Source organism: Orbicella franksi, chromosome 9 (assembly GCF_964199315.1).
Source record: "Orbicella franksi chromosome 9, jaOrbFran1.1, whole genome shotgun sequence".
In the NCBI taxonomy this organism is placed as follows: domain Eukaryota; kingdom Metazoa; phylum Cnidaria; class Anthozoa; order Scleractinia; family Merulinidae; genus Orbicella; species Orbicella franksi.
Genome location: NC_138153.1, coordinates 7,232,195 through 7,247,300, shown reverse-complemented (window position 1 = coordinate 7,247,300; position 15,106 = coordinate 7,232,195). Strand labels below are relative to the sequence as shown.

At 38.8% G+C, this 15,106-nt stretch overlaps 1 protein-coding gene, 1 long non-coding RNA gene and 1 pseudogene across 2 annotated transcripts; all 3 read left to right on the top strand.

Annotated features, from left to right (window-relative positions):
* Window positions 1-7,090, top strand: part of LOC145497513 (uncharacterized) — a 218,628-nt pseudogene extending 211,538 nt beyond the window's left edge.
* On the top strand, window positions 1,669-4,650 carry LOC145498715 (uncharacterized). The gene is made up of 3 exons (XR_014050883.1): window positions 1,669-2,123; window positions 4,022-4,061; window positions 4,405-4,650. It is a non-coding gene; the product is annotated as an uncharacterized LOC145498715 (long non-coding RNA).
* Window positions 7,091-7,223: 133 nt separating the features above from the next.
* LOC145498709 (uncharacterized) lies at window positions 7,224-8,371 on the top strand. The gene has a single exon (XM_081478630.1). It carries the CDS (start codon window positions 7,681-7,683, stop codon window positions 8,302-8,304), a length of 624 nt encoding a protein of 207 aa, XP_081334756.1. The 5' UTR covers window positions 7,224-7,680; the 3' UTR covers window positions 8,305-8,371.
* The last annotated feature ends 6,735 nt before the right edge of the window (window positions 8,372-15,106 follow it).

The following is a 15,106-nucleotide window of genomic DNA, read 5'->3' as shown; positions in this document are numbered from 1 at the left end:
ATTATTATTATTATTAAATAATTCGCCGAAGAGAAAAGCTTCGGCCAGTGTGAAACCCTAGCACATGACTTTGCAATATATCAATTAAAAGCTGTAAAAGAAAATCGATGGATAGAATTACACCCACTTATAATTACACCCACCTTTGCAGCTGTATACCAAATAGCCTTTAATTTGGGAACACTAGTTCGACTCCAAACGCGAAAGATCAGTTCATGGCCTTGGCAGTCACTTTGTTCGGATATGTTGGGCAAATGCCGCCCCTCCCGCGGCGACCAATCTTCTGATTACTGACCAGTCACTGACCGAGCGAGTGATTTTTTTTTCTCACTTAACCGCTACAACGCCTTCTAGCTACGCTATCACTTGTTAAAAAGAAGAGTGCACTGTGATTGGGTCGAGTCAGTAAAGGAAAGAGCTCACGCGAACGGCCTTGCACGGCGGATTCGCCCACAGTACGATTGACAGTGTTTTAATTTGACTAGGGACAGCATACTGATTTTGTTCAAAATGACAAAACTTTAATCCTATTTGGCGACAGCGATCGAGGGGCGAGTTGCCAACGCGGGAGACCCATTTTGCGCCAAATTAAAAGCTCAGGAGACAAAAAATGTTTCACCTTTTGTAGTTATAAATCCCTTTGGTGAATCCTGATTTATCAATTCAAATTTCAGGCGCACCGTCCGTATGGTCCTTATGCAAGGTGAAACTGGCCCAATTCCACAGCGGATGGGAGGTCCGTACGATATTTGTAAAGGGAAACAAATTCAAGATACTTTAAAAGGATTGTATGAATGATGGACTTAACCTGGAGTAACCCTCCCTTATATTTCCCCTGCTCCATTTTCCCTTCTCCCTTTCCAAAAAAACCCCGCTTGATTGCAAGTTCGGAGACTTAGGGCCTGTTTACAAGGAGAAAGGGTTACCCTAGTAAGCGGGTTACCCTAGCAAGCGGGTTACCCTAGCACTCACACATTTCCTCTTTTTTTTATTTGTCCTGTTTACAAGGCAGCTAGGGTTACCCGGGTAGGCGGGTTACCCTCTTTGCGTGCTAGGGTTACCCTGGCAGGCAGGTTACCTTTTTTCCTTGTAAACACTCCAGGTAGGGTTAACCCGCCCACCCGGGTTAAGTTTCTAATTGTTTCCAAACCCTTTGAGTGTAACCGCGCACTAAGGTGGCTTACTACAGTTTTGATGGATTATAACTGCCCAACTTCTAACTCTTTGGAAAAATGTTCTAAGATGTTTTTCCTTTCTCTATTTACTGTTGACTTAAGTCTTTTACCATTTTATGTGAAACTTGAACAATTAAACGTCAACAAATGGCCAAAATGAACGACCGAGTACCCAAGAAAAGACTGGGCACTAGTAGGTTAAATTACGTTTTTCTCAAAATCTACCCGTATGACCCCACCTCAAAATCTCAGGAATAAGAAATTGGCTCTGATTTAACATTCATGCAAAATAAGACGTGATTCACCCCTACAAATCGACTGTGAAAATTTCATCATGGGTTGCACGGTAGGTTTTCGAGCAATCTTCAATCAAAGACTGGCTTTTACAACCTTGGACGAGAATTTAATTGTGCATGCCCTTTATTTAAGCGCGCGCTCATGCATCGCATGCGAGAAAGCAAAAGTAATTTAGAGCTCTTTTACCGGTTGTTTGTCGAGTTTTTTGTCATGTTTTTTTCGCCCTAGTCTTAAACACATGTTTGAACGGAGTTTGAAACTATTGCTACTTATACTGAAGTGATTTAATGCCTTTCAATTGCTGAAGTGGTTTTCGTTCATTCTTAGGGTTGCTTGCGTCATTTGTGCACGCGCGATTAAGTTGTCCCGGGTTGTAGGGTTACCCTACCTGTAAAATTTGGCTTGTAAACGTGGGCTATCTTTAGCCCTCCAGCCAGGGTTAACCCGCTTGCTAGGGTAACCCTCCCTCCTTGTAAACAGGCCCTTAGGATGGACAAGGTTCTGTTTCACTCCAGTACCTACCCTTCCCTTGTACATACCCAGTCCTTCCCAGTCCAACCTGTTCATCATTTCCAGAGCGAGCAAGAGACTGGGTTCCAATGTAATCACAGTAATGGCGTCCTACGTGTGAGTCGTTGTCGCTTTGTAAAGGTAAGAGAGTCTACAAAGATGCTTTCTTCATGCCCAGCTAAGCTATAGAATACAGTGTCACCTCTTTTCGTCTCACTGAATACAGCAAGGATCGTGCCTGTGTTTTTTATAATGTAGAAATTTATACATTAGACGGTAGTGCGTGCTGGGAGGTGGACTCGAGGTCAATGCGTTTTCTGTCATTGTTTTTTCCATGGTTCAAGGGACCAAAACTAGCCGTCTGTATTTTACACTAGACGAAATATAAACGTAACAGTGCTCCGACTGCTTAAAACAGCATGTTTTTGTGACAGTGCAACGTACACAGCTTACAAACTAGTACTAATCAAAGATTAGAGCGAGCAGTGCGCTCACGCGCGTACTTTGCATGTTTGGTCTACTTTGGTGGCGTTCGAATATTGCTCGATAGAAAACTAATTTTGCTCGAATGACAGATAACGATCTGCACGTGAAGTTGAACTAGCCATGAATAGATTATAGCCTGCGGTAAAATTGTTTTCAATTAATTAAGTATTAAGTTGTATTGGACAAATTATTTTCCAGGAAAGGCATTTGAACTGTTGGTGACACCTAGAGTTCAATTTCAGATCGCCAACACTTGTAACAAATATTTCTTGAGAAAATAAAGTTTTGACCAGCGACCTGGCAAGACAGACTAAAACATCACAGCTCTCCCTAAATTTAACAAGGAGACACCAAGTGGTGTGTCATTTTCCTGAAGGAATTCAGATGCTCTTTCAAAAAGAATTGGTAAACCAAATCAAGCTATAACAGTGCAGATGGCCAGTGAGAACTAAGAGATGCAGTGATGGGTGTATCCCTTTGGAGGACATCCACTTATATAGATGTAGTTAGACTCGTCAGAAGTCCATTCCTGGGAGAAACATAAAATTTTATTTTGAAGCACTTGAAAAAGGCTTGATCATGCTTATTTCTGTTATAAAGCACTTAATAAGGAATTGATAAGATATATTTTATTTGTTAACTAGTATATTTAAGAAGGAGTACTAAACTTTCAGTGTTTTCACAACCACTTGTCACTGATTTCAGTAGTTTGTCGTGACAACAACAACTATGAGTGGTTGAGGGTAATCTAAAAAATACAGTGTCACGGAAGCTATTCAAGTAACTGGTCAAATAATTTGTCATAATAATGTGCAGTGAAGAAATGTTGTTATTGCTGTTTTTGTTAAAATTTCAACATCAGTGATACGACTTTGTAGTGAATTAGCTTGGTTAACTCCCTTTGTTTATGTTTATCTCTGCCGAAATCTCATGATACAGAAATATGGGCTAAGCTATACCTGCTTGACCCAGAAACAAAACTCTGAATTATTTGCCTATTCAGTTTCACAATTAATCAGGATACCAGTGATATGTAGAGAGATGCACAGGTTTGTTAATGCAATTTTATTTACAGGATGAACACTTACCCTACTTACAGCACTAATATTATACTTACATTTACACTTACACTGCATTTGCTACTCACACTACTTATACTTACACTATTTATACATGCTCTAGTTACAATACATATATTACAATACAATCACACTCTGTAATTAATTAAATCATCCATGTGACTTGCAAGTTTGATCTATGGATGTGAAATTTGTCACCCATTCAGAAGAAAATTACAAGGATGCATGTAGTACTATCCAATTATTTGTGCATAGTTTCCTTGGACATTCATTAAACATTCCTTGAAGCAAAATCTACACAACTTAAATGGGGGCGTTAATTAAGCTATTATGTATGTCACACTTACAATAATTGCTTTGCTAATGCTACACCATTTTTTAGTTATATTTTGTTTTGAGAAACTAATTCAATTAAAACATGATGTCAAGAAGGGGGTATTAACCAGAATATTTTTGTCCATTGTTTGCTTGCAGGGAATACGCAATCAGCTCACAGGGAAACCCACAAAATCAGGTTACTTTATTATTTTTTTATTAAGCTACATATGTTTACCCTACATACAAATACACTTGTACACATACAGGGGGAAGAATCAATAAATGTAATTATATGACTGAGAAAATTAGTTCATTTCCACGTGAAACGCAGGCATAACTCGAAAACAGTAGTGACATAGTTTTTAAATAGAGCATAGTTTTTAAATAGTGAATAATTTATTTCAATAGCTCCTAGAAATTAAACACTAAAGTTAGCGTCGTTAGACGCTTGGAAAACATCTCAGTCATGTGTGCCCCAGACCTCCCTGTGAGTAAGATGTAAAACCTAATACGACATTTTCGACGTCATTCCTTTCCAGGTTAGGAACATCTATCTTGACAGCACAGTTGTCAAGATACCTTGAAAGGAAATCAAGTGCAATAGTCCAATATCCGGGCTAGCGAAGGAGGAAATTCCACGTAACGCGGCGTCAAATTTAAGCCAATCAAAACCTGCTTTCATGAATATTGCAACCTTAGACTTAGGGGAAGGCACAAAAATACAAGTATTGCGAGCAGTTCTTTAATCAGTTATTAGCTTGAAGGGAGCATAAACGAACATACACCGGAATGAAGCCGTATATATGCCAGTATTGTAACAAGATCTTTAGCAAATCATCATATTGCAAGCAACATGAACGAACTCACACAGGAGAAAAGCCGTATAAATGCAAGCATTGTAATAAGTGCTTTAGCCAATCTTCATCTTGCAACACACATGAACGAATTCACACAGGAGAGAAGCCGTATTCCTGCAGGTATTGTAAAAAGAGTTTTAGCCAATCTTCATCTTGCAACACACATGAACGAATTCACACAGGAGAGAAGCCGTATTCCTGCAGGTATTGTAAAAAGAGTTTTAGCCGCCCATCAAATTGCAAGCTACATGAACGAACTCACACAGGAGAAAAGCCGTTTACATGCAAGCATTGTAAAAAAAACTTTAGCTTGTTATCAGCTTGCAAGAGACATGAACGAACTCATACAGGAGAGAAGCCGTATTCCTGCATGTATTGCAAGAAGAGCTTTAGCCGCTCATCAGTTCGCAAGCAACATGAACGAACTCACACAGGAGAAAAGCCGTTTACATGCAGGCATTGTAAAAAAAACTTTAGCTCCTCATCAGCTTGCAAGAGACATGAACGAACTCACACAGGAGAAAAGCCGTTTACATGCAAGCATTGTAAAAAAAACTTTGGCTTCTTATCAGCTTGCAAGAGACATGAACGAACTCACTCTGGAGAGAAGCCGTATTCCTGCTTGTATTGCAAGAAGAGCTTTAGCCGCTCATCAGTTCGCAAGCAACATGAACGAACTCACACAGGAGAGACTCACGGTAGCAAGAAGTCTCGTATGTTGTTTTCCGAGACTAAAGAAAATTTAAGCCAAGTTGAAAGCCTCACCTGTTGGATTTGTCAGGAGGAATTAAGCAGCGAGACATGTCTCATCAAACATTACGAGGAGCATATGCGATAAAAGCGACGCTTATGTGAACCTTATTAATGTTTAAGCTATAAACCTCCGTGTTCGCCTTTGTTTTCCTCGTTGTTGGTTCACCACGACATAATTTGTTCTGCTTAAGTTAGTGCTGGAGGAAAGTCGATTAGTTTTTTGAAGCGAGAAATCGAGCTAAGAGTGCCCAGTAATGGTGGTAGAAAATTGGAGCCCCTCTGAACCTGAAAAGAGGCCGGATATGTGGTCCTTTTTTTGTTGAAAGCAGTCAAATTTTAGTTCCAGTAATAATGTTTCAAGTCTATATACAATAAGCGTAATGCACCAGGCTAGATGTAGTGTAATCGCTAGATTTTAGTAATCTTCATAGTAAGCCATCCCTTGTCTCGCGGCTTTTTTATTTTTGTTTTATTTTATTTTCAGTTCAGTATCATTTTGTTGTTTTATGTTACGATATTGTTTAACGTTTGGCATCATCCCATTCAACAAATGTGTATTTGACATGATGATAGATGAGAATGCAGCCATAACACTACTGGAAAAAAGACCTGAAAAAATTTTCAGGCTTTGAACGGGATTCGAACCCACGACTTTTGCGATACCGGTGCAATGCTCTCCCAACTGAGCTATCCAAGCCACATGAGAGCGGTCGTGTGTGGGTTGGCCCTTAAGTTCAGTGGTCGTAATACTCGGCTCAAGTATGGAAATTCCATAGTAATAGATCTCCAACAGTAGCAATTAAATGTAGACATGCTTGCAATTTACATTGCACCGGTATTGCAAGAGAGATTTACAGTGAGCGACAAAAGTAGTGAGACACTTTCGGGTAAAATTCTATTTTCAGGTGTCTTGGAAACATTTCTTCCCTTTCCCCCAAACAATGTTTTTTTCTAACTCTGCACAGATCACAAAGTTTCCTAACTACTTTTGTTACCCATTGTAAGTAATATATCAGAGACATTTATGGGTTTAACATATACTTGAATAAGTCACCAGTAAATTTTGCATACTGATTGGAGGGAAGTAGGACTAAATGGAGATTGGTTCACAGTTAATATCAGTGAAAAGAGCTGAACTTGTGGGGTTGTAAACAGAAGAAAAAAAATTTACATAACTTCAATGATAATAAAAAAAAAAAGAGTCCAGCTTTAAGCTGTCAATTTACACATGTTATACTTCTTTAAACTGTCTTTAATCAATCAACCAATCAGGTCATTTTTCCATACATTCTGGGAAAAATCACCTGACCTTGAACACAATTAACAATGCTACCACACCGATGCTCCCCCAGATTTTTTCTTTGGGAAAGATAACTGTGGCACAGGGTACAATAAAAACTGAGAATTATTTGGCTTTTTAACTTTATAAGTAATCGAGACACAAATTTATATATTATGTAGAGACTAATTAAAGGTACAGTGAACTTAAATTTATTAGGTACAAGTTGATATAATGATGATGATGATGATAATAATAATAAATAATTAACAAATTATTTACTTTGACCATTTAATACAAAGGTAAAAAGTCGAGTCTACTTTCAAGCTTAGTGGCCAACAAAGCCAGTAAGCACACATCTTCTACTTCTTTTGCTTGAGGCAGCTAGGTGTATTTCCAATCCCCTATGGATGAGATTTTTGTCAATTGCAATGATAAACGTCAGCTTTTAAAGTGGCTAGGTCATTGTTATTCAGATGATTCAATCAACTGAATCAGAGTCCCTGGCATATAAATAGGCAAGATTGATTTCTGGATGTTATTTATTATATAATTTTGTCATGCAAGTGAGTTTAACTTGAAAAACATTGGGCTATTATTTTCAGTTTTCCCTGTTGTAATCCATCTTAATCTTCTCCAGTTTTGCCCGTCCATGCCCCTATTTGGTTTTTCCATGTTTCTTTTGAGTTCTACAGTCTTGAGCTGTTATTCTCATACTATTACCAGCTGATCAGTGCTAAGCCTAAAAGTTGGATGACCTGGCCCTGTTAATTCCTGGTACCCATTTTTACACCTGGTTAAAGAAAGGCACTGTGAGACTGAGGAAACTGTTTTGTCCAAACATATGACACAATGATCTCAGCCAGGGCTGGAACCCAGACTGCCGGATCCAGAGTTCAGAAAACAATCATCACATTGCAAGCGACATGAACGAATTCACACAGGAGAGAAGCCGTTTACATGCAAACGTTGTAAAACGAGCTTTAGCCGGTCATCAACTTGCACTGAAGGAACATGAACGAACTCACACAGGAGAGAAGCCATATACATGCAAGTATGGTAAAAAGTGCTTTAGCCAGCTATCACCTTGCAAGTGGCATGAACGAACTCACACAGGAGTGAAACCGTATACATGCCGGCATTGCAAAAAGGGCTTTAGACAATCATCAAATTGCAAGACACATGAACGAACTCACACAGGAGAGAGGCCGTACAGATGCAAGCATTGTAAAAAGTTGTTCGGCCGATCGTCAGTTTGCAAGGTGCATGAACGAACTCACACAGGACTGAAACCGTATACATGCCAGCATTGTAAAAAGGGCTTTAGACAATCATCGATTTGCAAGAGACATGAACGAACTTACACAGGAGAGAAGCCGTATACGTGCAAATATTGTAAAACGAGCTTTAGCCGATCATCAAATTGCAAGAGACATGAACGAACTCACATAGGAGAGAAGCCGTATACATGCAAGCATTGTAAAAAGTCCTTTACAAGCTCATCATATTGCGAGCGACATGAACAAAAACACGCGATAGACCGTTTTTAAAACGAAAGCAGCATGATCAGTATCTAAATCTAAGAAGTAATCTTCAGGAACCAACAACAACTCACGGTGACAAGAAGTCTCGTATGTTGTTTTCCGAGACTAAAGAAAATTTAAGCCAAGTTGAAAGCCTCACCAGTTGGATTTGTCAGAAGGAATTAAGCAGCGAGACATGTCTCATCCAACATTACGATGAACATATGAGACAATAACGACACTTATATAAACCTTATCAATCTTTAAGCTATAAACCTTGGCCTTCCCTTTTTTCTGCTCGTTGAACGTTCACTACGATAAAATTTGTTCTGTTCAAGTTAGTGCTTGAAGAAATTCGACTAGCGTTTGCGCGATTTCTCTAAGAGTGTTCAGTAAAAGCGGTAGAAAATTGAAACTTCTCTGAACCTGCATTTAACCTGACATTCAGAGAAGAGGCCCAGTATGTGATCCATTTTTGCTGAAAACAATTTAATTTAAGTTCCATTAATAATATTTCAGGTTGTAATAAGCCTAATGCATAGAGCTACAATGTAGATTCAGTGTAATCACGACATGCGAGGTATCTTCAAGAGTCGCACAGGAGTTAAGCCGTACAGAAGCAAGATGATCGTAAAAAGAGCTTTTGCCAGTCAACAATTTGGAAACAAGGTGAAGGAAGACATGCAATAGACAGTTCTTTAAAATGAGAGCAACAAGATGAGTACCTTAAACTAACAAGGCACCTTCATGAGCCAACAACAACTCGAAGTGGCAAAAAAGTCTCGTATGCTGTTTTCTTTGACTGAAGAAACTTGGAGCGAAGTTGAAAGCCTGACCTGTTGGATTCGTTAGAAAGAAAGTTAGTAGCGAGGCATGTATCCTTCGAATTTACAATGAACCCCTCAATGGTCATATGACATAAAAACGACGCTTATGTAAACCTTATCATTCGTTAAGCTTTAAACCTCCCTCTTTGTATTTTTCTCTCGCTGTAGTTTCGCCACGTCACAATCTGGTCTGTTAAAGTTTATAGTTCTTGAAGGTCGATTAGTTTTTTTTAATGCCAAATTGACCTAACAGTGTTTTCGGCGGTAGAAACTTGGAACTTCTCTTTACCTGCAGCAAACCTGGCTTCCAGAGAAGAAGTCCCGTATGTTATCCTTTTTGGCTGAAAGCAATCGAGTCTAAGTTAAAAGCTTATTGTACCGTACGTAACGTTTTCGAGTTTCAATAAGCTTAATTGACAAAGCTAGATATAGTGTTGTAATCAATAGATGTTAATTCTCTTCAAAACTGGCATTAACACTCACCGTCTTGGGCCACGATTTCTTTGTTTTAATTTCATTTCAATTTCGTGATCGTTTATCACTTCTTGTCTCAAGTTTGTTTAAGCGTGACATCGCCACCTTCAACAAGTGTATATCAGAGTTGACCCAAGCAAGTGGAAACAGTGGTTTTCCACGGCTTGGACCTTGCCACCTTGGCTTTCAGTTTGGACTATGTTATAGTCAAATCACAGCTACGCTAAACTTAAATTTATTAACTACAAGTTGATATAATAATAATAAATAATTAGTAAATTATTTATTGTGACCATTTAAAACAAAGGTAAAGAGTCTAGTCTGCTTTGAAGCCTAGTGGTTAAGCAGGCAAGCACACATCTTCTACTTCCTTTGCTTGAGGTAACTACGTGAATATCTACTAAGAAAAGACAACTTTTACCGAAAAAGCAAAGCACACTTCCCTTACAACAATCTGCAGAACCACTATGTTCCGCATCATTATTTTAATTGTTACTTGGTATCAAAAATTAAAAGGGAAAATTGCACCTCAATATAAAACCGAACTGGCCACACACGAAAGCCCATCCCTGTTTCCGCAGCATAAAGCAACACGGGGTGTTGCTTTATACCTAGATGGCATGGGACGTCGGGCTGCCAAAGGAAACACGAATTTCAGATACCTTACTAAAGAGAATGAGAGCAGAAAAGGCAACTTTTTAGTGCACTAGTGTAGCAGGCAAAGTAGGCCATTTTGCGAGCATAATTTATCTTAAGGACGTTCGCGCTAATTGTTTCTGCGCATCCTTACTGCTCACGCAAATTCACACCCCACGTCATGCATGAGAGCGCGCGCGCTAAGTAATAAAATGAACAATGAAAGCGGAAAATGATCCTCGCAGTAAATTTTCCAATTTAAGCAATTGGAAAGAATAAACCTGATATCTTCCCGTGAGGAGTGAAATGATGTGAAGTATATATGAAATAATCTGGCCCTATACCCACTTAGGGTTATGGTCAAAATCAATCATATATGAAATAATTCATATTTGAACTGCGGTTGTACATGAAAATGAAAAATGATCATCGCAGTAAATTTTCCAATTGAAGCAACTGGAAAGAAGAAGCCTGAAAAAATCAGGGCTTCAACGGGATTCGAACCCGTGACCTCCGCGAAATACCGGTTTCAAATACCTCTTGAAGGGTTAAGTTTTGTGACAACGTTGGTAACATTTAGAATTATTTACGCAACAAACCCATCTTTACAAAATATGACTACTAGAAAAGTAAGATCGTTTGGCTCCGTTGACTCACCTTCGATATTTTTACCTATAAACCCCTGTAGACCATGTTGAATTACGTGCGCCAATTTTTCAAAATAGGGGGAGTTTTCCACACGCTTTATCTCTGAAACGACGTCGATGATCCCTAATTATTTTTCCATTTGTGACACAAGCAACTCATCTGACTGCAGTAAAAATTAAAACAAATCTATCGACTGGAAAATTTTCGAGCGAACGTCCAGGCCTCAAAAACAAATGTTTGCGAGTTCGTTGGTGGCGAAGTCGTAGACTACGAGTAGTCCCTCTTTCGCTTTGCCCGTCATGGGTGACGCGAAAGAAAACTGCGAGAAAAAAAATAGCCGCGCGAACTCCTGGGGGCGTTTATCGCGCGGCCATTTTTTTCTCGCAGTTTTCTTTCGCGTAACGCACGACAGACGCGAAAGACGGACTACTCGTAGTCTAGCGAAGTCGTTTCGAGGCGACCAGATACGGTCCAGTTTCCCCAGTCTCGAAACATGTTTTGGAAGTAAATCGCATTCGTTGTTTTTCGCGAAAACAAGGATGTTTAATTTCTTTGGAATAGTCAGAAACAGTTTTTGTTGCTCTTCGACTGTGCCATATCCGCAGCACCTCCCCACATTATTGTCTAAACATTCCTCCCCACCCGACTGGAAGATCGAGAGACTGGACTCTAATGCAATTACTGTAATGGCGTCTTTCAGGTGATTTGCTGTCCAAGTTGTTGTCGCTCTATAAGAATGCCTCTTTGATGTCTAAGGTAAGCTAAAGGATACAGCTTCACCTCATTTCTTTTTCAGCCAATGAAGAAAAAATATTAGCGGTGTTTTATACGGTAAAAGGGAATGATTTCGAAAGTAAAGGGTCGTTACTACTTTTGGGGAGCAGAAACCTCATATAAAGTTGGTGCTGCTCAGCTCTTTTAATGAAAAAAAAAAACGGAATTTCGTGCAAAGAGCTTTTCAAAGTTAAGATGAAATGTTTCGTTACTATTTGAATTTATGTTCCTGCTACATAATGATGAGCTTTTCCGTTGACTGTGTTGTCAGTGGTCAGCAGGAAAGCTATTGAAGCTACATGTATACCTTAAACTGTTTTTTTCTTCATGATGCACTGGTACATTAGTCTGGTGTATTGATATCATTTCAGTTGAGATTTAGATTTTAGTTTGAAGAAACACGCCTCAACATAAACTGATGAAACACAAATTGACATTACACAATGCTTTGTGGCATAAGTGGGATACCTTTCCTTGTTGGAAAGTGCCTTAATTAGAGTTATAGAGGGGTTTTGGCAAAGTCCTGACTCCCTATAAAATCAACTTCATCATCATCATCATAAGCTTTATTTATGCACGCTAGACACTCTAAGAGCGTTTACTTTGGCTGCGAAATGCCATATCAAGTTGTTCTGCACAAGAAAGCTTATTGAACACAATAAACACAAGTGAAAGAATCAGGATATTTCAACACAAGAGTTTCACTTAGATGTTTACTATTCCAGCTGCATCATTACGTATCCTCTTTATCCAATTGCTTGTTGTTTGGCTCATCTTCAAAGTTCTCTTTGCGATGATTCTTGATTTTTTCAAAATCTGAGGTGTTTACCTCAGCATCATAGTTTTTAACGCAGGCCCTGGGAACAAGATTGTTGTATTCTCATCCCCAGTTTCCACTGTCTAAGCTAGGGGTTCAGCTGACTAGAGAGCAGTGTTTTGTTGAAACCCGTTATAGAGTTACTGTAAGTAACTTTTACTTCAGTTATACTATTGATTCTTGGTCTCACTACTTTTAGGGAGTTGCCACTTTTGGGGGATTGCTACTTTCAGGATCTATTAGCCTCTTTAGAAACTTTAATTATGAAAAAACAAAGAAGAATGATCAACTTTATCAAAGTACGTTTATTAACTACTTATGTGTTCAAAGTAAACTCAGACTTTCATGTCAACCACCATTATGGATGCAAAGCTTTATGTCACATTTTTTCAGATATGACTTGTTGAAACAGCTTCATAGCTGTGACAACCAAAGAAACTGCCTCAAAGATGAGATAAGCAGTCCTTAATAAATAACTTACATCAATTTACATTCAATCAAGTGAGACTCTCAAACATTGGGGTGCTGAGACTGTGCCGTATGGACTGGAGATTATCTTTTCTAATTTGGTTGTAGAAGTAATTGTGGAGTTGTTGTTGCTTAACATCCATTCTTGTGACTTTGCCTTGACTTAGCTATATATGATTATCTTAATTAATTTGCTCATGTTACTAACAACAACTTAATAATAGTGTCACCAATACCTTATCAGAACAGGTTAAGTTATTGCTTATACCTGGCAACTGGCTGTGGGATCTCTGGATCGTGTTTTCTATTCAATTTCATAATATTTTGGAGGTACAGTGGCCAAATAGTTAGTGCAGTGGACTCCAAGCTAGTGGTCCAGATTCAAACCCTGGTCAGGGTCATCTTGTTTTGTTGTTGGGCAAGACTTCTTTACATTCACAGTACCTCTCTACAACCGTGCATATAAATAGCCCATTAAGAGGTACTGGCAAATTTACTGTGGGTAATCCCGCAATGGACTTGCACATTATCCAGGGAGAGGTATTCCTTGTGCTTCTTGCTACGGAAACTAGGATTAACTCACTTGACTTGTGAACAGATAGGACTTTTTCTGTTTTCCACCCGTGGCTCTGGTAGCCACTCTTGGAAATTACTAAAAAGTCCGATTTGTTCATGCATACAGTTAATCCCAATCAATTAATTGTTTCTAGAACAGACGGATTTCCTATACTGATTAGGATGCTGATGATATGTACAGATGTGTATGACTTAAACGTAAACTTAAATTGCCAGTAAAATTTAACAACATGTGATTTAGACTGTAATTGTACCTGTAGGAGTAACCTGCAACCAGGTGATCTTTTTTCTGGGGGTAAATAATGGAGAAGAGATTCTTGTAGTTAAGACCCGTGAAAAGCACCAATGAAACATGTGACTGGGGTACTGAACATGAGAAAATAGTTTACCCAACTGCAGTTAAATCAATAGTAATAAAACTGTTTTCCCAACAATTGAAACTTAAACTTTGAATAATTTGCCATTTAATCTTTGTAACTAATAAGGAAACACACAGAATGTGTGGAGATAAACTTGGGCCAATGATAAAAGGACATTTTTGAACTAAAAGGTGATAATTACTTATGCCCAATTGACAGAAAGCTTAAAAGTGAAGTCTGCATTCAGGTCTAGTGGCTCAGCAGATGAGCTATTTCTTCTATTAGCTTTGCTATTGAAGCAGCAAGACTTATTTCTTCTCTGGATGGGATTCTAGTCCATCGCAATGTCAACCCCCCATGTATGATTTACTGGAATCCTTTTTGACACCTTGAAAGAGAGAACCACTGTGAGTATAGACTAAGAGTGTTTTGCACAAAGACATTACACAATGACCTGGTCAGGGTTGGATTCCAGGCTGCTTGAACCAGAGTCCAACATGTTAACCATTTGACCCCTGCCCCTTCCACATTTAAAATGAATATGTTGCAAAATATACCAAAATGTGATGAGAAAAAAACCAATAGAAAAGCACCCTAGTAGCTGAGTTACCGGTATTAGCTTTTTGTGCATTTATGTGGCCTTACATTCTCTGTTATGACATGCCAATTGATACAATCTCTGTAATGAAATAAATCATCTGTGTAGCTTGCATGTTTGATCTATGGATCTGAAATTTATAATTGGCCTTTAGGGAGAATACTGTGAAAATGCATGGAGAAATATCACTATTAGTCGTGAATGGGGGTGCTTGATCATAATTCATTTATTTATTTGATCAAAAAACTCAATTAATGGTGGTAGTAACCTGCGAATGCAGACTTATTTTTGGCTGTCGCTTGTCTCTGCTCTAAGCATTTTTGGTGGGCCGGAAATAAGTCTGCATAAGTCTGCAAATGAATTATGATCAAGCACCATAGCCTGTGTTCACAGGCTATGGTGGTAGACATTGGATTACAAAAAGCCCTGTGCCCTTGGGTGTGTAAGCCTATTAACTGAGCTTTGCTAAGATTGAACATTGGTCAGTGTTGATCTCAAAAAGATGTGCAGCCGTAATGTCTGCAATGTGTGAGCAGGTGTATAGAGCAAGTGATAAATAACCTTGATATAGATGTCAGAGCTCTAGTTTCCTTGGAGCTTAATGAAACTCTTCTTTTCTTTTTTGAAAGAAAAACCTACTAAACTTGACGGG